The 26548-nt window shown below is 43.2% G+C and overlaps 1 protein-coding gene across 1 annotated transcript in view; it reads left to right on the top strand.

Moving 5' to 3' along the window:
• mrps18a (mitochondrial ribosomal protein S18A) overlaps window positions 1-26548 on the top strand; it is an 82818-nt gene that overhangs the window by 21033 nt on the left and 35237 nt on the right. The window contains exon 5 of the mRNA XM_041188465.1: window positions 18998-19070. Within this exon, the coding sequence (XP_041044399.1) occupies window positions 18998-19070 (73 nt within the window). The remainder of the gene's footprint in view (window positions 1-18997; window positions 19071-26548) is intronic.

A 26548-nucleotide genomic window follows, 5' to 3' on the forward strand; every position in this document is an offset into this window, starting at 1 on the left:
GTGTATCTATGCAAGGTGTGCATAAAAGAAGAGGGAAGAGTATGTAAGAAAGATACCTTTCAGTGCTACTTGAGAGCTGCTAAACCATGCTCAAAGCAGCATACCTGGTAATAGGCCAGAAGTGAAAGAGTTTGTAGCTTGAGAGTATATCAGTGATAGTTTTTTTTCAATTGATACTTAGTGAGGTGGTGCGATGGGGAGGGAGGTGGGGTAGTGCGGTGGGTTAGTATTAGGATGTAAATAGGATGAAGACGTGGTCAGAGAGGGAGCCAGGTAAATCAGTTGAGACTTTGATGACAGGAGAGATGGCAAGGCCAAAGAGATGGCTGGGGATATGGGAAAGATGAGATTGAGTGACGATAGGATAGGACAAGTCAGTGAACGATTAACCATACCGTGGCTTCACTGAATTACTTTAAACTAAGTGAATCAGGAGCAGGCTCAATCCCAAAGCTACCTGAATCATGAAGCTACATGAGCTTTAGAGATGAACTTTGAAAACCTCCAGACCTCAGAATGGGAGTCGTTGGAGTAGCACACTTATACCCACAGGGCAATACAGCTGATGAAGACTAGAAGGATAATGAAGGTCAACTCAGGAGCTGGGAGGGTAGCAGTGAAAAACTAGTATACTCCAGGGAGAAATTTCATAGAGGAGAAAGTTACCTTTTTGATGCATGGAAAGGTGGAGGGGCTGTCCAGGGTGGTAATTCCAAGCCAAAGATGTGATCTGAATTGGGGCAGAGATAAATTTGCGTTGTCTTGAAGATCACGAGGCATAAGATTGCTGTGAAGGTTGGAAGTAGGCCAGTTAGAAAAAGGTGACTCATTTGAACAAATCTGGTCTCCATATTACAAAATTCAGTGTCATCCAAGGTATGGATATAGAGGCACTGGACAAAGTGCAAATGAAGATTCATAAGGATGTTACCAGAATTGAGAGGTACCAACCATCAGGAAACGCTGGTTTCAGGTTGAAGCTATTTTTTCTGGAAAAGTGAAGCCTGAGAGGTGACCTGATAGATGCCTTTAAAATTATGGAGGGATTCAATAAGGTCAATGTAGAGATATTTCCAATTGTAGGGGAGATCAGAAATAGGGGTCACAAATGTAATCTAGTTAGTAATAAATCCAATAGGGAGCTCAGGAAAGACTTCTTTACTCAAAGTGAGAATGTGGAATTCGCTGCCACAGGGAGTAATTGTGAGGAAAGGCAAAGATCTATTTTAGAGAAAACTAAGTAAATATACGAGGGGAGCAAAAAAATAGAAGGTTATGTTGATAGAGTTATATGAATTAAATAGAGTTAGAGGAGGGTTGTGTTACACTTCAACACTGGCATAGATCTTTTAAATCTAATAGCCTGTTTCTCTACTATAAATTCTGCATTCATATGCATGTGGTTAAGTGAAATGTTATATTGTCATCGGCCCTGGTAGAAGCGTGACTTTGTTTAATCTGAAGACCTTGGGGTGCCGTCATTTTCCACACGATCTTGACAGGTTGGTGGTCAGATTTCAGTGACGTGTCCAACCATGATCACTGAACCACCTTACGCTGCAGCTGCCTTCTGCCTTTGCATACAAACATATGAACAAGGAGCAGGGGTAGGCCATTCAGCCCCTTGTGCCTGCTCTGCCATTTAATAAGATCATGGCTGAAGCTGCAACCTGAAATCTGCATCCCACCTACCCCCGATAACCTATCACCTCCTTGCTTACTAAGAATCTACCCACCTCTGCCTTAAAAATACTCAAAGACTCTGCTTCCACCACCTTTTCAGGAAGACAGTTCCAAAGACTCCTGACACTCTGAATGAAAAAGTTTCACCTCATCTCTGTTTTAAATGGGTGACCCCTTATTTTTAAACAGTGACCCCCTAGTTCTAGATTCTTGCCCAAGAGGAAACATCCTCTCCACATTCACCCTGTCAAGAGCCCTCAGGATCTTATGTTTCAATCGTCACCTTTTACTCTTCCAAACTCCAGCGCATACAAGCCGGGTCTGTCCACCTTTCCTCATGAGACAACCCGCCCATCCTGGTAAACCTTCTCGAAACTGCTTCCAACGTATTTACATCCTTCCTTAAACAAGGTGACCTGTAATATATACAGTTCTCCAAATGTGGTCTCACAAGTCCCCTGTACAACTGAAGCATAACCTCCCTATTGTGTATTCAGTTCACCTCGCAGGAAATGATAATTTTCTATTAGCTTTCCTAATTACTTGCTGTATCTGCATACTAGCCTGTTGTGATTCATGCACTAGGACACCCAGATCTTTTTGCATTTCAGAGCTCTGCAATCTCTCACTATTTAAATAATATGCTTCTCTTTTATTCCTCCTGCCAAAAGGGACGATTTCACATTTTCCCGCGTTATCCTCCATTTAGCAGATCTTGGCCCACTCACTTAACCTATCCATGTCTTTTTGTAGCCTCCTTATGTCCTCTTCACAACTGACTTTCCTACCTATCTTTGTGTCATCAGCAAATTTGGCAAACATCCCATCCATCCCTTCATCCAAGTCATTTATATAAATTGTAAACGGTTCAGGTCCCAGCACTGATCCCTGTGGCACACCACTCATTACATCTTGTCAACCTGAGAAAGACCCATTTATGCCTACTCTTTGCTTTCTATTAGTGAGCCAATCGTTTATCCATGCTAATATATTACCCCACTATACCATGGGTTTTTATTTCCCGCAATAACTTTTATCAAATGCCTTCTGGAAATCTAAGGACAGTACGTCCACCGGTTCCCCTTTATCCACAGCACATGTTACTTCCTCAAAGAACTCCAATAAGGTCTCCCTCCACTTTTGAATAATGGAGTTACATTTGCTATCTTCCAATCTAATGGGACCTTCCCCGAATCTATGGAGTTTTGGAAAATTAAAACCAATGCATCAACTATCTCTGTGGCTCCAACAATTTACTCCTTACCACTTCTCTGGTGACTGTAATTTTCCTGACTTCCTCCCTCACTTCCATTTCCTGAGTTATAACTGCTTCTGGGATGTTACTTGTATTCTCTATAGTGAAAATTGATGCAAAATACCTGTTCTATTCATCTGCCATCTCCTTGTTTTCCATTATTAATTTTCCAGACTCACTTTCTATCGGACCAATGCTCACATTGTTAACTCGTTTCTTTTTAAAATATTTATAAAAACTCTTGCTATCTGTTTTTATATTTCTGGCTAGCCTTCTCTCATACACTTAATTTTTCCCTCCTTATTAGCCTCCTAGTCTTTCTATGCTGTTCCTTTATATTTTGTCCAATCTAAGGTCCTTTAGGGAAAGAAATCTGTCATCCTTACCTGGTCTGGCCTACATGTGACTCCGGGCTCACAGCAATGTGGTTGAATCTTAAATGCCGTCTGAAATGGCCTAGCAAGTCACTCAGTTGTATCAAACTGCTACAAAGTCACAAAAAAGGAATTAAACTGGACTGACCACCTGGAACCTAGGCACGGAAACGATAACGGCAATCTTAGCCCTGTTGACTCTGCAAAGTCCTCCTTATTAACATCTGGGGCTAGTGCCAAAATTGGGAGAGCTTTCTCACAGGTTAGTCAAGCAACAGCCTGACATAACCATCCTCACAGAATCATGTCTTACAGCTAATGTCCAAGACACCACCATCACCATCTCTGGGTATGACCGGTCCCACCGGCAGGACAGACCCAGCACAGTGGTAAACAGTCGGGAGGGAGTTGCCCTGGGATCTCAATGTACAGCTACAACACTGGTTTCTACCTGGCTATGTGGAAAATTGCCCAGGTATGTCCTGTACACAGAAAGCAGGACAATACAAACCAGCCAATTACTGCCCCATATGTTTACACTCAATCGTCAGTAAAATAATGGAAGGAGTCATTAACGGTGCTATCAAGTGGCACTTGCTTAGCAATAACCTACTCACTGATGCCCAGTTTGAGTTCTGCCAGATCCATTCAGCTCCTGACCTTATTACAGCCTTGGTTCAAACATGGATAAAAATGAGGTGAGAGTGACTGCCTTTGGCATCAATGCCGCATTTGACTGAGTGTGGCATCAAGGAACCCTAACAAAACTGAAGTCAATGGGAATCGGGGAAAACTCTCCACTGGTTGGAGTCATACTTAGCACAAAAGAAGATGGTTGTGGTTGTTGGAGGTCAGTCATCTCAGCTCCAGGACATCACTGCATGAGTTCTTCAAGGTTGTGTCCTAGGCCCAACCATCTTCAACTGTTTCATCATAAGGTCAGAAGTGGGGATGTTCGCTGATGATTGCACAAATGTTCAGCACCATTTGCGATTCCTTAGATACTGAAGCAGTCCATGTCCAAATATAGCAAGACCTGGACAATATCCAGGCTTGGGCTGACAAGTGGCAAGTAACATTTGCGCCACACAAGTGTCAGGCAATGACCATTTCCAACAAGAGAGAACCTAATCATCATCTCCTGATGTTCAATGGCATTCCCATTACTGAATCCCCCACTATCTACATCCTGGGGGTTACCATTGACCAGAAACAGAACTGGACTAGCGATATAAATACTGTGGCTACTAGAGCAGGTCAAAGGCTAGGAATTCTGCGATGGGAACTCACTTCCTGACTCTCCAAGCCCTGTCCACCATCTACACGGCACAGGTCAGGAGTGTGATGGAACACTTCCCGCTTGTCTGGATGAATGCAGACCCCACAACACTCAAGAAGCTTGACATCATCCAGGACATAGCAACCCGCTTGATTGGGACCACATCCAAAAACATTCACTCCCTCCACCAGCAACGCACAGTAGCAGCAGTGTGTACCATCTACAAGATGTACTGCAGGAATTCACCAAGGCTCCTTCGACAACACTTTCCAAACTCACGACCACTACCATCTAGAAGGACAAGGGCAGCAGATAGATGGGAGCACCACCACCTGGAATCTCCCCTCCAAGTCACTCACCATCCTGACTTGGAAATATATCACTGTTCCTTCACTGTCGCTGGGTCAGAATCCTGGAACTCCCTAACAGCACTGTGGGTGTACCTACACCACATGGACTGCAGTGGTTCAAGAAGGCAGATTACACCACTTTCTCAAGGGCAACTAGGGATGCTGGCCCAGCCAGCAAAGCCCACATACCATGAATGAATTGACCTGACACTTCTCTTTGCACAATTATATGCCTTTTTAAGTTTGATACTATTTTTACCTTTTTTTGTTAACCATGGATGGTGTGTCCATCCTTTGGACTTTTTCTTACTTGTTGGAATGTATCTATTCTGTGTATTCTGAAATAACCCCTTAAATATTAGCCACTACATCTCTATTGACCTAACCGTTACCCGAATTTGCCGATTCATTTTAGCCAGCTTTGCTTTCTTGCCCTCATAATTGTACTTATTTAAGTTTAAAAACATAGCCCCGCACCCACTCCTTTCTCTCTCAAACTGAATGTAAAATTCAATCATATTGTGATTGCTGTTACCTAGGGAAGCCTTCACTATGAGATTATTAATTACTCCCATCTTACTGAACAATACCAGGTCTAGTATAGCTGCTCTCTGGTTGGCTCCAGAACATGCTGTTCTAAGAAACTATCTTGAAAGCATTGAATGGACTCCTGATCTAGGCTATCTTTGTCCATCTGACTTTTCCAGTCTATATGTAAATTAAAATCTCCCATCATTATCGCTGTGCTTTCCTGATGTGCTCCAATTATTTCATCTTTATGCTGCACCCTTCCATGTGATTACTGTTAGGAAGCCTGTAAACAACTCCCACAAGTGACTTCTCGCCTTTACTATTTCTGCCCTCTATCCAAACCATTTCCACATCCTGGTTTCCTGACCTTAGGTTATCCTTTCTACTGTGCTAATACCATCATTAACTAACAGAGCCATCCCTCCAACTTTTCCTCGCTTCCTGTCCTTCCTAGACACCCTATACTCTTCAATATTCAGGTCCCAATCCATGTCCTCCTGCAGCCATGCCTCTGTAATGACTATCAAATCGTACTTATTAATTTGATGCGTGCGTTCAGTTCAACTGTTCTGTGTTGAATGCCTTGTGCATTCAGATACAGCTTTTAGCTTTCTCCTTTTTTTAATTTTTAACCTCTAGTTTCATCTGTTGATTTATTGTTGGATTTGCACTCTCTATCCGCTCCTCTCACAGACTGTTTTTCATTTCCAGTAATATTGCCTTTTTCTTTTGCCTTATCTCTGCTCTTGGAATTACCACATCTTTCCAAATTTGACCCCTTGCCCCCACTATTTAGTTTAAAACCCTCCCAGTTATGCGGCTCAATCCTAGCACGGTCGGGTGTAGACCATCCCAATGGTACAGATCCCTCTTTCCGTAGGATTGGTGCCTGTGCCCCACAATCCGGAACCCACTTCTTCCATACCAGCCTTTGAGCCACATATTCATCTCGCTAATTTGATTTGTTTTATGTCAATTTGCGTGTGGCTCAGGTAATAATCCAGAGATTATGATCTTTGAGGTTCTGCTTCTTAATTTGGTGCCTAGGTTCTCATACTGACTATGCAGAATCCCCTCCTTTGTCCTATGTCGTTAACACCTACAAGGACCATGACAACTGGGTCTCCCCATCCCACTGCAAGTTCCTCTCCAGCTCTGATCACATGCCCCGAACCCTGCTACCAGGTAGTCAACACGGCCGTCTGGACTTGTGCTCTTTGTTGTAGAGAATGGTGTCAATCCCTCTGATTATACTGCCCCCTGCTACCACCACATTCCATTTTGCTCCCCCCACTTGAATGGCTTCCTGTACCACGGTGCCATGGTCAGTTTGCTCATCCACCTGAAGCCTCCACTCTCATCCAAACAAGCTAAGAGACGCACAGTCCTCTTTTGCCTGTTCTGCCATTGAGGACTTTTTATATCAATAGTATATCAAAAGTCTTGCATATAACAGACATTTTCTGTAACTGTTACACTAGCTTCCTGTCACGCTTTGATAACTTCGAAAGAATGTAGCTTCCGACTCACTGAGCTATGCCATGGGAAATCTTGTATACTTATTAAAATATTGCCGCTCCCTGGCCCTTACTCGGCCCAGCATACAACTGAAATAATAGGTGTATTTGCTTTTAAACATGGTGACTTTTCCCTGAAAGGAATGGATCAAAGAAAGAGAGTGGCAGCTTGGCAGTTACTGTTCTAGACCAGCAACCCTGAAGCCTTGAGTTTAAATCCTACCATGGCATATTGTAAATTTAGTAAATCTAATAATTTATAGGCACCAAAAAATTGACCCCCCATGAGAGTTTTCAGCTGGTTCATTAGTGTCTTAGAAGGAAGGGAACCTGCCACCCCCTACCTAGTTATGTAAATTTGTAACTTATTACCCAGGCTTCACGGTTAACTTTTCATTTCCCCTGAACTGGCATAGCCAGCAACCATTGCAAAGACAATTACTATGAATCAAGAAGGAGCTGCCCACCACCAACATTTTAAGGGTAACTCGGGATGGGCAAAGCTTGAAGCCTTGTCAGCATCACTCATATTCCAAATAAAGAACAGAGAGCTTTTAAGGAACATTCATCTAGAAAGGGTTACTATGGAAAAATAAATCCGCATTTGGCACAAGTTAAAAATAAATGTATTACATTGTTTAAGGTCTAAATTTTAATTTCTTCACATTGTTTAAACAAGTGCAATGAGTTAATTTTCCATGAGATAGGACTGACCTAGGTTTCTACAGGGTGTCATGACAACTGGCTTGGCATCCAGTGCTAAATGAAAGATAGTTGAGAGTAAATTGGCACTGCCATGCCAACGTGGTTCAGTATTTTCCCATGCCTGTATCATTTTACATCCATACCTATTTGTAGTCCTTAGTGGACATTTTTGTTCCTTTTGTAATTGGATATTAGTGTGCAATTTGTGCTGTAGACCCCCTTCATCCACAAAGGGCAGAGCATCTGTTGTGGAGTAGTTTTTGCACCTGGCAGAAGGGCCATAAATATTGGATGTTGTAGCTGCGATGGTCCAAAACTTAAACTCACCAATGAGCAACTTGTATCATCTAGATGCAGGAATTCATGGAGAGACTCCAATCTTTTTGAGGCAGCAAGGGAAAATGTCAAATATTTAACAGGAGAGTTGCCTAATTAAGAACATAAGAAATAGTAGCCAGAGAGGCCATTCAGCCCCTTGAATTTGCTCCACCTCAACTCAACTCTTTCTCCCCCCCTCCTCTCCCCATCACTCTTAGAATCAAAAATTTTTTTGACCTCTGCCTTGAATATTCTCAAATACTGAGCATCCATAGAGAATTCCAAAGATTCTCAATCCTGAGAGTCAAACAATTTATATCAGTCCTAAATGGCCGATTGTGACTTCTGGTTCTAGACTGTCTGATCAGGGAAATGGTGCGATGTCAGGCACACTCATTTTTTTTGTTACAATGAGATTACCTCTTACTCTTCTAATCTCTAGAGAATATAGGCTGTCTCTACTCAATCTCTCCACATAGGGCAACCTTCTTGTTCCACGAATTAATCTTGTATATGTTGATTGCACTCCCTCTAAGGCAAATATAATCATTTTTGCGTATGGAGATCAAAACTGTGCACAGTACTCCAGATGTGGTCTCACGAAAACCTTGCACTATTGCAGCAAGACTTCTTTACTCTCATCCCCAGCATACCATTTGCCTCCCTCATTGCTTGTTGTACCTGCATGTTAATGTTCTGTGATTTTGCACAAGGCCACTTAAATCCCTTTGAACATCAATGTTTCTCACCATTTAAATTATATTCTGTTTTTCTATTCTACCTACCAAAGTGAATAGACTCGCCTGTCCCTACATTGTTCTCCACCTGCTGCATTCTTGGCCACTCACTTAACCTGTCCTCTGCACAGCTTACTTTCCCACCTAGCTTTGATCGGCAGCAATCTTGGATACCTTATGTTTGGTGCCTTCATCTGAGTCATTAATATTAGATTGTAAATAGCTGAGGCCACACTCCTGATCCTTGTAGCATCCCTTGTTGCCTGCCAAACTGAAAATGATTCCTTTCATATTCTGTTTTGTATCCTTTAACTAATCTTCTGTTCCTGCTGATATATTACCCCCAACCCCACGAGCCCTTACTTCTCTGTCAATCTTGTGTGTGGCACATTATATGTTGAAAAGATAAGATTCCACACAATAGGTTGTTACACAAAATTTTGAAAAGCCTTTTGAAAATTTGGTATACAAGTTATATCCGTGGGTTCCCTTTATCTATCCTGCTAGTTACACCCTCATAAATCTCTAATAACTTTTCAAACACTATTTCTCTTTTGTAAAACCATGTTGACTCTGCCTAATAATATTATGATTTTCTAAGTGTCCCGTTACCACTTTCAAATATAATAGGTTTTCCTGATGACTGATGCCTGATTAACTGGCTTGTAGTTCTGTTTTCTGCCCCCCTCCTTTCTTAAACAGTGGTGCTATAATTGTTCAAGTCTTAGATCGAGTTCATATGGAGTTAAACTATTGAGGGGATGGAAAGCAAAATAAAGTTTCTTTGAGATGGCTCTCCCAAGGCGGATGTAAGATTTCAGAATGTCAAAGAATTGATAAGGGTGGAGAAATCAAAGGCGTTATCAGCTGGATTTGTGAAAGACGTGAGGAAACTACCTTTCAGGAAACCAAACGCGATTTTTAATATATCGCTGAAAGGATGTATTAAGATGTGGATCACCACTCCCAATACAAGAGGACCCCATTCCCTCCACTGCATCATTGGTGGCCGTGTCTGTAGTCTTCTAAGTCTTTAATCTCTGCAACTCCCATCTCTTCCTAAACTTCTTTACCTCCCCACTTGCTTTCCTCTTCTCTACATTTCTCTTTTCCCCTGTTTCCCTATTAAGAATGATGCCAAGGCCGTGGAGAGGAACCAAAAACGATTCACTAAGGTGGTCCTAAGGGCGAGACTTCAATTATGAGGGGGGACTAGGGAAATTTTGGATCTTCATTAGAACAAAGAAGGTTAAGATCAAGGCATTCAAAGCCGACAGGTTTTGCTGGAGTAAATTGGGTAATGCTATTTTTACTGGTCACTGAATCAGTGGCTAAAGGCAGTAAATTTAAGATTGTCATCAAAATTGACAGAGACAGGCTAGGAGTTGTTTTAGAAAATAGTGATACTCCAGACATGGAATGCCTTACCAGAAATGGTGGAAACAAAGTCCATGTTAGCTTTTAAAACTGGGAAATGAAGGATCTTTTTGGGAGCTGGAACAGGCACAATGGTTGAATGACTGCTTCCTGTGCTGTAACATTCTATGAAAACATCAAAAGGGCTTGTGCCATAGTGTACAGAACTTTGAGTATTTAGAAAGAAGCATCTTTACTGCATATAATGTTGTCCACCTTTACAACTTGGCTCCAATATTACACTCCTGCAAATCAAGTAAGGGAACTGAAACAAATTTTAAGGATTAGATCTGTGACTATCTTCCATCCTGTGGACGTACCGGAGCCAGCAAAATTTGATGAGTGCCAACAAATTTGGAACTCTGACTTTGAGAGCATGGTGTGCAGTGAGGTGACCGGCCTACAAGTAGGATGCCAAAGCGCCACTTCAAGGATGCTTGTAAGCGTGACATGAAGGCCCTAAATGATTTCCCATCGATTAACACACCTGGGAGACCCTAGCCGACGACAGAGCAAAATGTTGGCACATCTTGTGGGCTGGTGTGTACCACCACCACAACCAGTGGTTGCAGCGGCTTGGCAACAGAACGCCAGTGCCGGAAATAACATGTCACAATGACGCTTTGTAGTTTCATGTGCAGCACTTGAGGCAGAACCTGCCTCTCAATGTTTGGCCTTTTCAGCCATCAGCAAAGGTGCGGCACGTGAAGTCACCCCATTGGAAATGGATTTGTTTGCAATGTGCCATCGTCTTTCATGGATGAAAGAATGCTGTCCCGCCGGCCAGAAAAGTGTTAGAAATTGAATGCTGAAAATTTGAGAGTAGAGCGAGGGGAAGGAAGGACAAGGTCAGCAGACGCAGAGGAACACCACCAGCTGCAAGTTCCCTTTCAAACCACACACCATCCTGACTTGGAACTATATCGTTGTTCCTTCATTGTCGCTGGGTCAAAGCCCTGGAACATCCCTCTCTAACAGCACTGTTGGTGTACCTCCACTACATGGACTGCAGTGGTTCAAGAAGGCAGCTCACTATCAATCTCTAAAGGGCAACTAGCAAAGGACAATGCCCAAATCCCATGAAAGAGAAAAAACCTGAAAATGGTGTAAGTACGGAATAGGTTTGTTTGCATTATTTAGTCAAAGTGTGTTTTCATGATCTCTGCTTAGAATTGGGCGGGTGTTATGCAACCCAAACCCCTTGGAGAGCTCTTCAACTCTTAGAGCATGCTGCACACTCCTATAGAGGGAGGATGGATGCATCCTAAGGAAAGCACACATGACCACAGGTCCCTAGTTGTACAGAAAAGTGATATAACCAAGAACCGCTTCTTTAACTCCAACTGGCTTTGACACCCCCACCCGTATTTATCCTGAATCTGGATCGGCTAGGCACAAGTAGCCTGTCTTTGTGCTATCCTGTGCATTCTGTGCTGAGGGTGTGTACCAAGACTGTATCCGTATGAAAACGTGAATGCTTTTTATTGGCATGGAAAGGGGAGTTTTTGTAAATGTTTAATGCACAAAGCATATTATGCTTTGAGTGTTCATTGTTACGTGCTTGCCAATTTTTCTGTTTCAACTTGCAAACTGTTGCTAATTTTTCCTTTCTTGAAATAAGATGAGGCAAGGGAAACGAGAGAGAAAGTTAACTTTTTAAACTGAAACTTTGATGAAGGGACTTGCAGGCACCGCTGTCCAGTTTTTTCCTTCCAAGATCTACCAGCATTTTATGTTTCGATTCCTAATTTGAGAATTGGGTGGTTGGGAGGTGGGGATGAGAAGGGGAGGGGTGCAGAGATGATAGAAAGCTTTTTAAAACTCTGACCTCTGCACCTATTCTGCCAATCGAGGGGATGACTGAAACCCCCAGCCCGCATCTCACCCAAACCAGAAAAGAACCTGCTGAGCCAGTTCTCTTGCTAAGTAAATGTGCACAATTGATTCAAAAACAGGTGAAACATGCCCTCTAGAGGAAGCTCTTATGACTGTGATTAGGTTTAAAATTGCAGATTTCCTTGTCAAGAGAGTCCACCACTGTTGTAATGTATTGGAATTCGCTCTGCTATCTGAATACAGCTTCTAAATCTTCCTGGTTATTTGTGGCTAACGTCAAAACCTTAACTATAGGAAGAAAAAGAGTAGTGTTTGCATGGTGCCTTTCATATGCTCTGGATGTCTCAAAGCGCTTCACAGCCAGTGAAGTACTTTTAAAATGTCGTCACTGCTGTAATATAGGGAAGTACAGCAGGCAATTTGCACCCAGCAACTGCCTTGAGATAAATGACAGGTAAACTTTTTTTAGTCATGTTAGTTGAGGGGTAAACATTGCCCAAGACATAGGGGAAAAGTCCCCATCTCCTCAAAATAGTGCCGTGGGGTCTTTTACATTCACCTGAGGGTTGAATATCTCATTATCATCATTAGGAAGGTAATAGTGCCGCCTTCCCACAATGCCGCACTAGCATGTTGTCCTGGATCATGTGTTCAATTCATGGCACAGGACTTTCATGGGATGGGCAATAATTGCTGGCCTAGCCATCGACGCCCACATCCCATGAAAGAGTAAAAAAAATCTTGAGATTGTTAAATCTTGGTATTCTCTATCCTGGATGGTTTTGGGTATTCAGCTATTGAAAGTATTCAAGACTGAGATTGATAGATTTTTGAGCACTAAGGGAATCTAGGGATATGGAGATAGGGCAAGAAAGTGGATTGAAGAACATCAACCATGATTTTATTGAATGGCAAAATAGGCTTGAGGGGCTGAATGACCAACTTCTGTACCTAGTTCAATGTTCTTAAGAACTACTGACCATCTGACTCAGGGGTGACTGTGTTATTGGCTAAACCATGGCTAACATGTAGAAAAATACAACGTATGAGGAGATTGAAAGCGTGACACAGGGCAGTGGAGTGACAAATGGTCATTATAATAATACAAGGGGAGGAAATTAGGATAAAGGATACTCCATGCAGATCACTGAGATGATCCCTGTGATCTCTGAGAGTAAATCTCAAAGAATCATCTGAACTTCCTGTTGTAAACTCACAGCTCTATATTATCCATTGCAAACATAACCAAGAGACAATTAAATTTGAGTGGTCAAGGGAGCAAGGAGAAAGTAAGGTAGAGTGGAGTAGTGTACTTGTTAGAATTTTTCGAGATGTGATCTGGGAAATAAAGATTATTTACACCATGGGATATTGCATGAAAATACTTCCACCATTACTATTATTAGGGAAAAATTCAATACAGCATGTTTTATGGAATCCTGTCTTGATTCATTCTCTACTTCATGTCATGAGGTGCAAGTATGTGCTTATGTAATGTTTTTTAGAAATACATAGTTTTCAGCAAAACACTTGCTTTCTCTATCTATTAAGTTGTAACTGTCTGCCTGTGACCAATAACTGGGAGACTAAACCCCATGTTCTTTGTAGAGACCAGATGTTAATTTGGTTCCTACTATCACCCTTTCTGAAAGTGGCTTAACACCCAGTTGAGGATGACCTTGGACCTTCCTGATGTGTCTGCCATGGCTCAATAGGTTCACTCTAACCTCAGAGTCAAAAGATCCAGAGACTTGAGCACAACAATCTAGGCTGACACTCCAGTGCAGTATGGAGGGAGGGCGGCACTGCTGGAGGTGCTGTCTTTTGGATAACATGTCAAACTGAGGTACTTCTGTATCAAGCAATGTGAAAGATCCCACAGCACTATTTTGAAGAAGAGTTTGAGTACCCCTCTGGTGTTGAGACCAATATTTATCTCAGCCAGCTTCACTAAACCAACTATCTGGTCATTTATTTCATTGTTTGTCATACTATACTGTGTACTAGCTAGCTGCAGCATTTCCTGATTATAGCAGTGATGACACTTCAGAAGACTTAATTAGCTATATGGGACGCTCGAAGACCATGGAAAATGCTATTGTAATACTGTGCAAGTCTATCTTTCCTGGACTGTCTGGCTTACAACCATATTACATGGTGCCTCTTACATTCTTCACTTCCATTTTGTAACCGCGGATTAACTTATGCTCTACGCAAGTCAAATCCATAGGATGTAGGAGCAGAAGTAATCCATTTGGCCCATCGAGTCTGCTCCACCATTCAGTGAGATCATGGCTGATTTTTATAAATTCATTCATGGGATGTGGGCTTCGCTGGCTGGGCCAGCATTTTTTGTCCATCCCTAATTGCCCTTGAGAAGGTGGTGGTGAGATGCCTTCTTGAACCGCAGTCCATGTGCTGTAGGTACACCCACAGTGCTGTTAAGGAGAGGGTTCCAGGATTTTGACCCAGCGACAGTGAAGGAGCGGCGATCCCACTTCAGACCCCAGCACTTAGATTTAAGATGGCTGGTAGAAGGTTCAGAGGGGACATGAGGAAAACCTTTTCACTCAGAGGGTGATAGGTGTCGGGAATTCACTGCCTAAGCTGGTGGTTGAGGCAGAACAGTTTAACTCATTCAAAAGCTCTCTGGATCTGCATCTGAAATGCTGTAACCTGCATGGCCATAGACCAGGTGCCAGAAAAGTGGGATTAAAATGAGCGGCTAGTTTCTTTTTTTCTCTTTTTATGGCCGGTGCAGACACAATGAACTGAATGGCCTCTTTCTGCACTGTAACTTTTCTATGGTTCTATATATTTCCAAGTCAGGATGGTAAGTGACTTGGAGGGGAACTTCCAGCTGGTAGTGTTCCCATCTACCTGCAGCCCTTCTTCTAGATGGTAGTGGTCGTGGGTTAGGAAGGTGCTGTCGAAGGAGCTTTGGTGAATTCCTGCAGTACATCTTGTAGATGGTACACACTGCTGCTACTGTGCGTCGGTGGTGGAGGGAGTGAATGTTTATGGATGGGGTGCCAATCAAACAGGCTGCTTTGTCCTGGGTGATGTGGAGCTTCTTGAGTAATTTGGGAGCTGCACTCATCCAGGCAAGTGGGGAGTATTCAATCACAGTCCTGACGTGCGCCTTGTAGATGGTGAACAGGCTTTGGGGAGTCAGGAGGTGAGTTATTTGCTGCAGGATTCCTAGTCTCTGATCTGCTCTTGTAGGCACAGTGTTTATATGGCTCGCCCAGATCAGTTTCTGGTCAGTGGTAACCCCCAGGATATTGCTAGTTGAGGATTCAGTGATGGTAATGCCATTGAACGTCAGAGAGCTATGGTTAGATTCTCTCTACTTGAAGATGGTCATTGCCTGACATTTGTGTGGCGTGAATGTACTTGACTCTTGTCAGTCCAAGCCTGGATATTGTCCAAGTCTTGCTGCATTTGGGCATAGACTGCTTGAGTATCTGAGGAGTCACGAATGGTGCTGGATATTGTGCAATCATCAGCAAACATCCCCACTTCAGTCCTTATGTTGGAAGGAAGGTCATTGATGAAGCAGCTGGAGATGGTTGGGCCAAGGACACTACCCTGAGGAACTCCTGCAGTGATGTCTTGGAGCTGAGATGACTGACCTCCAACAACCACAGCCACCTTTCTTTGTGCTAGGTTTTCCCCCTGATTCCCATTGACTTCAGTTTTGCTAGGGTTCCTTGATGCCCCACTCGTAAAATGCTGCCTTGATGTCAAGCGCATTCACTGTCACCTCACCTCGGGAGTTCAGCTCTTTTGTCCATGTTTGAACCAAGGCTGTAATGAGGTCAGGAGCTGAGTGGCCCTGGCAGAACCCAAACTGGGCTTCAGTGAGCAGGTTATTGCTAAGTAAATGCCGCTTGATAGCACTGCTGATGACGCCCTCTATTACTGATGATGGAGGGTAGACCAGGTCAGGTTGGATTTGTCCTGCTTGTTGTGTACAGGACATACCTGGGCAATTTTCCACATAGCCGAGTAGATGCCAGTGTTGTAGCTGTATCGGAACAGCTTGGCTAGGGGCGTAGCAGGTTCTGGAGCACAATTCTTCGGTACCATTGCCAGAATATTGTCAGGGCCCATAGCCTTTGCAGTATCCAGTGCCTTCAGCTGTTTCTCGATAACATGCAAAGTGAATTGAATTGGTTGAAGTCTTGCATCTGTGATGCTGGGGACCTCCTGAGGAGGCCGAGGTGGAGCATCCACTTGGCATTTCTGGCTGAAGATTGATGAAAAATACATCAGCCTTATCTTTTGTATTGATGTGCTGGGCTCCCCCATCATTGAGGATGGGGATATTTGTGGAGCCGCCCCCTCCGATGAGTTGTTTAGTTGTCCACCGCCATTCATGACTGGATAAGGCAGGACTGCAGAGCTGAGATCTGATCCGTTGATTGTGGGATTGCTTAGCTCTGTCTATCACTTGTTGCTTATGCCTTTTGGCATGCAGATAGCTTCATCAGGTATGCCAAGTACTGCTCCTGGCATGCCCTCCTGCACTCTTCTTTGAACCAGGGTTTATCCGCTGGCTTGAGGGTAATGGTAGAGTGGAGGATATGCTGAACCATAGTTACAGATTGTGTTCGGGTGCAAATCTGCTGCTGCTGATGGCCCACAATGCCTCATAGATGCTCAGCCTTGTGTTGCTAGATTTGTTCGAAATCTATCCCATTTAACATGGTGGTAGTGCCACACAACACGATGGAGGTTCTCCTCAATGTGAATAGGGGACTTCGTCTCTACAAGGGCTGTGGTCACTCTTACTGCTGCTATCATGGACAGATGCACCTGTGGCAGGCAGGTTGGTGAGGATGAGGCATGTTTTTCCCTCTTGTTGGTTCCCTCACCACCTGCCGCAGACTCAGTCTAGCAGCTATGTCATTTAGGACTCGGCCAGCTTGGTCAGTAATGGTGCTGCCGAGCCACTCTTGATGATGGACGTCGATGTCCCCCACCCAGAGTACATTCTGAGCTCTTGCCACCCTCAGTGCCTCCTCCAAGTGGTGTTCAACATGGAGGAGCACTGATTCATCAGCTGAGGGAGGGTGGTGCGTGGTAATCAGCAGCAGGTTTCCTTGCCCATGTTTGACCTGATGCCATGAGACTTCACGGGGCCCGGAGTCAATGCTTCCAGCTGTATAACATTGTGCCGCCACCTCTGCTGGGCCTGTCCTGCTGGTGGGACAGGATATACCCAGGGATGGTGATGGTGGTGTCTGGGATATTACCTGTAAGGTATGATTCCATGTGGATGGCTGTGTCAGGCTGTTGCTTGACTAGCCTGTGAGGCAGCTCTCCCAATTTTGGTACGAGCCCCCAGATGTTAGGAAGGAGGACTTTGCAGGGTCAACGGGGCTGATTTTGTCATTGGCGTTTCTGGTGCCTATGTCGGTGACGGTTGGGACTGTCCGGTTTCATTCCTTTTTTTCAGACTTTGTAGCAGTTTGATACAACTGAGTGGCTTGCCAGGCCATTTCAGAGGGCATTTAAGAGTCAACCACATTCCTGTGGGACTGGAGTCACATGTAGGCCAGATCAGGTAGGGACGGCAGATTTCCTTCCTTAAAGGACATTAGTGACCCAGATGGATTTTAGAAAAATCGTCAATCATTAGACTTTTAATTCCAGATTTTTATTGAATTCAAATTTCATCATCTGCCGTGGTGGGATTTGAATCCGTGTCTCCAGAGCATTCCCTTGGGTCTCTGGATTACTAGTCTAGTTGATCTGATAATCCTCAACACCACTTTCTGCCTTTTCCCATAACCCTTGATTCCCTTACTTATTAAAAATCTATCTATCTCAGCCTTGGACATACTTAATGACCCAGCCTCTACAGCCCTCTGCGGTAGAGAATTCCACAGGTTCACTCCTCTCTGAGAGAAGAATTTCCTACTCATTTCTTTCTTAAATGGGCGACCCCTTTCTCTGAGATTATGCCCTCTGGTCCTAGACTCTCCCACAGGGGGAAACAACCTTTCAGCTTCTACCCTGTCAAGCCCCCTAAGAATTTATATGTTTCAATAAGGTCACCTCTCATTCTTCTAAACTCCAATGAGTACAGGCCCAACCTACTCAACCTCTCCTCATAAGAAAATCCCTCCATATCCGGGATCAACCTGGTGAACCTTCTCTGTACTGCCTCCAATGCCAGTATATCATTCCTTAGATAAGGCGGTCAAAACAGTTCACAACATTCTAGGCGTGGCCTAACAACAGTTTTAGCAAGACTTCCCTATTTTTATACTCCATTCCCTTTGAAATAAAGGCCAACATTCCATTTGCCTTCCCTATTACCTGCTTGAACTTGAATGCTAGCTTTCTGTGATTCATGCACAAGGACCCCAAAATCCCTCTGTGCTGCAGCTTTCTGCAGTCTTTCTCCATGTAAATAATGCTCAGTTCCTCTATTCTTCCTGCTAAGTGCATAACCTCACACTTCCCCACATTATATTCCATCTGCCAAGTTGTTGCCCACTTACTTAACCTGTCTATGTCAGCATCCTCTACATCTTATAATTGTGCATGTTTGTGTGTGTGTGAGAGAGAGAAAGACACGGACACGCAAAGTGTTAAGTTTTCAGAGTCTTTGGCTTGTGATTTACATGTGCAAGTGTGTTACACCGTAACACAAACGCTAACTGCTGTAGTATTGCCAGTGATTTCAAGGGAGGAAGAGGCAAGAGCACTGAGTGACTAGAGCCAAGATTCAAATCATGATCACCCAAAATTATGATTAAAGTTAGCTTAAGAACCAATTGTCACTGATGTTAAAATGATTGCTTTTGAAAAAAGGAAGATGCTGGCAGGAGTGTTTGGATATGTTGGTGGCTGGTTTTACAGCTGTGTTTTGAGCTTTGTGTGTGTGGGAACTTTACTAGTATATGAACATATAACTGTTACAGTCTATAAAAGACAGCTGCTGCTATAGTTACCAGTGTGTCACTAATTGCTTTTTTTTAGGCTTGCTGCCAGACCACAAACCTGCCCTGCCAGAAGGTCATGTTCCAAAAAAACAGAAGCCCCACTTAAACAGGTAAGTGTTTTTATTTGAGATGCAAAGCAAAAGGATTGCTTAGGTTAAAAGAAAGCACAAAAAACAACACTGTCAAGACCCATGGAATTCTCTTATTGAGCAATTATTTGGGGATGCAGATGGAAAGAAATCATATTCCCTTGAAAACCTAAACACTGTACAGGGCTCTGTCTCTGTAATAGGTCCGTAGTTTTTTAACATACCTATCTGTGAATGGTGTTTGGATGGATGTAACCAGAAGACTGTAGAACCAGGATACTGGACAGTAAATAGTAGTATGAATAGTTTAACCATTTGGCTGAAGAATCTAGGGTACACTGTTCAGCAAATGGTTGCCTGAAACTCGTAACCATTAGTTTGTAGAGCCAAGAGGTGTTCCTGATCAGAAAGTGGAGGTTGACCCGAGGAAGACCAATGATTTTGTACTTCATAGGAATATAAGAAATAGAAGTGGGAGTAGGCCATTCGGCCCATCAAACCAGCTCTGCCGTTTGATAAGATGATGGCTGATCTAATTGTGGCCTTAACTCCACTTTCCTGTCTGCCCCCCATAACCCTTGACTCCCTTGTAGACCAAGAATCTGTCCAGAAGAAACCAAGCTGATTTGTAAAGTTGTAGCTATGAAGTGTTCCAGCCATGCTGGCATGTGGATATTTCAGTGTGAACATATTTATTGGAGCAAGAGGAGCTAATGAATTGGAAATCTTAGATGCTTTTCTGGAGGACATTGTCCTCCCCAGCCCCTAACCCAGACATGCAGGATAAATTGCATGTCAAGGTACAGGAATGATTTTGTCCCCAGCATCAGCATCACCTGTTCTCTGGTCAAGAGTGGCATGAAGTAAAATTCCCTCTCATCTGTGCTTTTTCATTGCCCCACATCCTGCTAAGACTATTCTGCTCTATTTCCACCTTCTCACATAAGTTATCCTTGTGGCCTCTAACGGCCAGTTGAGTAGCACGTTGATAACTGGGTTGAAATGATTATAGATTGTTTCAGGAAAAATTCTTACAGTCTTTAGGGGATGGAAGCTTTCTAATTGGAATGAGGTAGCTTTGATTCAGCTCCTGGAGTTGCTGGGACACTTATTACCCAGCCAAAAGAGAACTTAAGTGGGCTGTACTCCACTTCCATGCCTATTCCCTGCCGTTATATTTTCCAGAGTTATAATGTCAGACTGTTTTTTTTAATGATTTTTTAAGTGTTTGGAATGTGGAACTTGCTATCACGTGAAGTATTTGAGGGAAATTGCATAGATGCCTTTAAAGGAAAGCTAGCTAAGTGCACAAGGGAGAAAGGAAAGGCAAAGTTGGGGTGGGGGAAGCTCATGTGGAGCAGAAATACGAGTGTAGACCAGCTAGACTGAATGGCCTATGTGTGTGCTGTAAATGCTAAATCGTTCTAAATGAGATGAGAAAATCTCAAACATTTATAGTGCATTTTTTTTGCTGATACCTTGTCTCCAGTTTAATCTGGCTCGTAGGATATTGAAGATGCTGGACGGTTAATGCGTATGTGACCTCTTCCCATCCTCTGTGCTCGCTTCTGCAGGCAATTTTCCACTTTTGTATTGTTGAATTCCTCGATTGAACAACAAAATGTATTTTGGCCTCCGAGAGACTGCACTGTTAAAAGCACAGCAGGAGGAAGTATTCCCAGGTGCTTTGGGTAGTTGTCCAAGTCAAATGGCAAAGAACATAAGAGACATAAGAAATAGGAACAAGAGTAGACCGTTTGGCCCCTCAATCCTGCTCCGCCATTCAATAAGATCATGGCTTATCTGTTTGTGTTTCAAACTCCACATTCCCATCTACCCCCGATAACCTTAGATTTTTGTTAGGCAAGGGAATCAATCTACCTCTGCCTTAAAAATATTCAGTGACCGCGCCTGCTGAGGCAGAGCGTTCCAAAGTCTCACAACCCTCTGAGAGAAAATATTTCTCCTCATCTTTGTCCTAAAAGGATGATCCATAATATTAAAACAGTGCCCCCTGCACCTGGACTCACCCACAAGAGGAACATTCCTTTCCATGTCCACCTTGTCAAGGCCGTTCAGGATCTTGTATACTTAAATCAAATCACCCCTCACTCTTCTAAACTCCAGTGGAAACAAGCTCAGTCTGTCCAATCTTTCCTCATAAGACAACCTGCTCATTCCAGGAATCAATCTAGTAAACCTCTTCTGAACCGTATCTAACGCATTTACATCCTTCCTTAAGTAAGGAGACCAAAACTGCACACAGTAATCGAGATGTGGTCTCACCAATGCCCTGTATAACTGAAGTGTAACATCCTTATTTTAATGTTCAGTTCCTCTCATAATAAAGGATAACATTCCATTAGCCTTAATTACTTGCTGTACCTGCATACTAACTATTTGTGACTCATATACTAGAACACCTAGATCCCTCTGCATTTTGGAATTATACTGCTGCTCTCCATTTAAGTAATACTCTTGCTTTTTTTTATTCTTCCTGTCAAAGTGAACTTCACATTTTCTCACATCAAATTTCATTTGCCACATCTTTGCCCACTCACTCAGCCTATCTATATCCATCTGAAATGTCCTCATTGCAACATACTTTCCTACCTACCTTTGTGTCATCTGCAAATTTAGCTACCATGCCATCACTCTACTCATCTAACTCATTGATGTAAATTATAAAAAGTTGAGGCCCCGGCACAGTCTCCTGTGGGACTCCACTTGTTACATCCTGCCAATCAGAAAAAGACCCATTTATGCCTGCTCTGTTTTCAGTCAGCCAGCTAATCTTCTATCCAGGCTAATACGTTACCCCCCTATACCATGAGCTTTTATTTTCTGCAATAACCTTTAACGTGGCACCTTAACAAATGCCTTCTGGAAATCCAATTACAGTATATCTACAGGCTCCCCTTTATCCATAGCGCATGTTCCTTCTTCAAAAAAAACTCCAATAATTTGGTTAAACACGATTCCCCTTTCACAAAACCATGCTGACTCTTCCCGATTGCCTTGAGCCCAGCTATCACATCCTTAATGATCGATTCTAACAACTTCCCCACGACAGACGTCAAGCTAACTGGCTATAGTTTCCTGTTTTCTGCCTAACCTCCTTCTTGAATAGAGTGGTTATATTTGCTACTTTCCAGTCTGATGCAACCTTTCCAGCCCTCAGGGATATCAATATGCATTGTTTCTGCCACTCTCCTTCCCCACACACTTTCAGCTGCTAAATGATAACATACATTGTACACGCGTCTCTGGGCTGACAGATACATTTCATAACATGCTTTTCGTAATCTGCTGGAGGTAGCACTTGGGTGGTATGTAGTTATCCATTTGGCGCATTTGTTGTGGGCTGCATCATTTTTTCTCATCTATATGCTATGGGTAGTGATTTTTCTTGGTAACCGCCTTGCATTTCCCCTGCTTTAACCAGACTTTTTCTCTGGCTGTTGTAACTTAGAATTTAAATTGAAACTGAAGTTACATGAGACAGATGTGTTTTTTTTCTGCCAAGGCCAAGTCTTGCATTCATTTTTCATGCGCTGTAGATTAGCCCTTCCGTGGATTTTCATGTCTGTATCTCTGAAATTGGCCAGCGGGCAGTACAAGAGCAGCCGAGCTTTATTATCCCCCATATCTATCTTTTCCTACTCTCCTCCCCATGTAAAGAAGCATGAAAGGGGTCGTGGAAAGAGGAGGCATGTTGCAAATTTTATTATTTTCACTTAATCTAGTGATAGAGTGAGAAGCATTCAGCACAGATGGAGGCCATTTGATTCCTCTTTTTCACGTTAACCTAATGTCAGAATTATGATCTGTTTCCTTGTGACCTTTAGTATTTTTCTTCTTGTTTTTTTAATTCCCTCAAGTGATTGGCTCCACTTCAATAGCCATTCATAGTAAAGCATTTCATGCCAACCATTGTATGTATGTGTTTTGGGGTGGGGGCGGGGGGGGGATGCAGGGTTAGGGAATAATTCCTTCTAACCTCCATCCCTGATATGTGGGTAATGGGAATAAGAGATATTGGCAATGCCTATGGGGTCTACTGACTGCTGAAACAGAAAAGGCAGCTCAGTGCCCAGAGTTCACTTCACTGTCCTTAGTGTTTCAGAGGCTGATGAACTTGCTGCAATTGTTATCTCCAAATCAATTTTCTGATGACTTTGAAGTTTTCTCCTTTATCTCCGCTGGTGACAGGATAACCTGAAGTTTATTTTATTCATTCGCAGGATGCAATTGTCACTGGCAGGGCTGCCCATCCCCAGTTGCCCTTGAGAAGTTGGTGATGAGCACCTCCTTGTCGTATTCGTGTGGTGCCTATTATACTTTGTTGTAGTTTGAGTGGTATGCGAGGAGATTTCAGAGTCAGTCACAGCACTGTGGGTCTGGGCTCACATGTAGGCCTGACTGGGTAAGGATGGCAGATTTCCTTCCTTGAAGGACATTAGTGAATCAAATGGGTTTGTATGACAATTGATAGTTTCATGGTCACCATTACTGATACTAGCTTTTATTCCAAATTTATTTGATTAACTGAATTTTAAATTTCCCCAGCTGCCATGGTAGGATATTGAACTCATGGCCAGAATTTTACCAGCCTTGTGGGGTGGTGAGGCTGTGGGGAGCATGGAAATTTGGAACACAGCAGGTAGGGTGGGCTTCCTGATGTGTTCCTGCCTCCGGGCGAACTGCACAGGAACAAGCTGTGAGTGGAACCGGCCGCTTGCCTGCAGGAGGCTGCCTGGCGATCAAGCAAGTTAAGGCTTCAATTAACAGTCATTTTCATTGAGGGAGGCAAACTTCCAGACATCGCACAGGCCACCCGCTGTGTCAGGAGCTCAGCGGTGCATCGGAGGCAGCTTCACAGCGAGTGGTCTGAGCTGCAGACCATTGTATCAGGACAGCTGATACACTGGTAGCTGATACACTGCCCTTCTCCCACTGAAAGCATCTCCATTGTACAGTTGCTGCCTTTGCTGTTGGCCCCTCGGCAGTGCCCACACTGTGAAGATGGCCATTGGCTATATTCATGGGCTGGGCTGAATGGACCCCCTGACTTTGAACCTGGGCCATCATTCCTAATTGAATGAGGCTCCAGGAGGCAGCCTGTTAACTGACCACCTGCTGTAAGATCACATCGGGGCTGGGGGCCCGGGGGTTGGGGGGGGTGGCGAGGGGTGCAGGGTGGGTGAAGTGCGAAGGGAGGAGGATCTCGGACAACCGCAGGGTCGGATCCTGGAAATAACATGGACACCAAGATTTTTATAAGTTTGAAAGCTTCTGGCCCAAGTCTCCATGTCAGTCGTCCGTACCTCGATATTAATTTTAATAACCTAATTTATGGGGTTTCTCTCCTATAGTTCTGTTAGAATGTTTATAACCTTTTTTGGCACTGGCTTAGAAAGTATCAAACCAGCATTTTTATATAGAATGTAACCAGACTTTATACCAAACTCCACTTTTATTGAAGGTATAACTTTATAATTGGTTTGTTTATTCTTAGATGGAAACATTTATTTTGATGCAACTTCTATATGAAGATCATCAGAACTTAAGAGACACATTTTTGATCAGCTTCTGCCTTGTATAAAGTGAGTGAAACAGTCTAGAGCACTTCAGAACATAAAACTGACAGCAAACTGGAATTAGGAGTGGAACTAAGTTGGGGAAGTGATAAGAGGGATGGCCAGAGAGTGACATTGAGGAAGATTTGAATGATTGGAGAGAGATGTGAGATGGAATTCAGGAAAGAAACAGAATCCTAGGCTGACATGACTCAGGCTCAGATGTCTGAATAGTCTGATGGGAACAGACATAATGTGGAACAGGTTTCTTCCATTTCCATTCGCCTCGGTTTTAGTTAGTAAATCTGCCTTGTGTCCTATTGTATTAAATTCCTTCTGAAATTCTCTGCATGCGATGTTCTTTCTGTTCTTCACTTTAGTAATACCATTGGAAAACTGTTGATTTAGTTTGGATATGACCAATCTTTTACCAGCATGCAAACTCCCCTAACCAATTGTTCTAAATTCTTACTTGATATGTCCCTGAAAATGGATTTGAGCAATTTTCCCACCACTGCTGTTAAACACAGTGACTTGCATTTACACAGTTTGTCCATCTTCTGTTATTGGAGAGATAAAACTTACCCAGCTTCCAAACCTCTGCTATAGTCCACACATCAAGTGAACTTTGGCAGATTATAATTAATGCACAGTCAATTTCCTCACCTATTTCTTTAGTACCTGGATTGAAGCTGTCAGCACCTGGAAATTTCCCTGATTTCAATCGCATGTTTTATTTCTTTTTATACTGCTCGCGATTGAATCTCCCTTTCACTGATATGGAAGCTTTACGTTTCTTTTTCAGTGTGAATACTAAAATAAAATATTGATTCAACACTTCTGACATTTCCTGATCCTCCACAGTGGTAGCATAATCTGTTTATAATGGGTTCACCTTCTCCTTTACCACTTTTACTTGATGTATTAAGCTTGTGACTATCTGCAAAGATTTTATTTCATCATGTTCCCTTTTTTGCCCTCACTATTAGTTCTTGGTCTTATTCTCCCTTGTCTTCTAATCTGATACTGGCCCTATTTGCTTTTGTAAATGGTGGCTGCAGTGTTGTTTTTTAATCTTCTAATTAACTTCTTCAGCAGTTTCACCGGTGCCAACCAATGACTTACAACAGCAAACTCCACAAGAAGAACTTGCAGTACTTGGAATATAGAAATTCATCCCCAGGTGCTTCAGAGGCATAAACAAAAAAACAATGTTGAAGGGAGTATTGGGAGAGATGGCATAAATTGCGGTAGAAGAGATGGTTTCTAAAGTGATTGTAGAAGGGATGAGGGAGCATTTGAGGAAAAGGGAGTGGAGGAGCTGGAGGATGGAGCGAATGAATTCCAGAGCGTGGGGCAGCTGAAGGCACGACTGGCAGTGGTGGGGTGAAGTGGAGGTTGAATGCATAAGAATCCAAGGAGTAGATCGTTTAGGGGGTTGTAGAGATGGAAGAGATTATGGAGATAGAGTGAAGTGAGCCCATGCAGGAACTTGAACTTGAGGATGAGAATTTGAAATTTGAGGTTTTTGATGTACTGGAAGCCTATGTAGGTCACGCGTACATGGGTCATGGGTGAGTATGGGCAGCAGAGTTTTCTATGAGCTGAAGTATATGGGGAGTGAAGGATGGGAGGCCAACCAGGGGAGCCTGGAGGTGACGGAAATGTTGAAGGTTTCAGTAGATGAGCCAAGGTAGGAGTGGAGGCAGGGAATGTTAGGGAGAGGGAAGTAGGCAATTTTAGTGATAGAGAGGGAGTCTCATCTCCAGACTAAATAGGATGCTGTGGTTGTGAACAGCCTGGTTCAGCCTGAGATGGTATCTAGAGAAAAGAGATGGAATTGGCAGTGAGGATACAAAGTTTGTAGCAGATGGCAAGGTCTGCCCAATGTTTGTGAAGGAAATTGCAACACATCCAAGA

The sequence above is a fragment of the Carcharodon carcharias genome, chromosome 5 (genome assembly GCF_017639515.1).
Source record: "Carcharodon carcharias isolate sCarCar2 chromosome 5, sCarCar2.pri, whole genome shotgun sequence".
NCBI classification, from domain to species: domain Eukaryota; kingdom Metazoa; phylum Chordata; class Chondrichthyes; order Lamniformes; family Lamnidae; genus Carcharodon; species Carcharodon carcharias.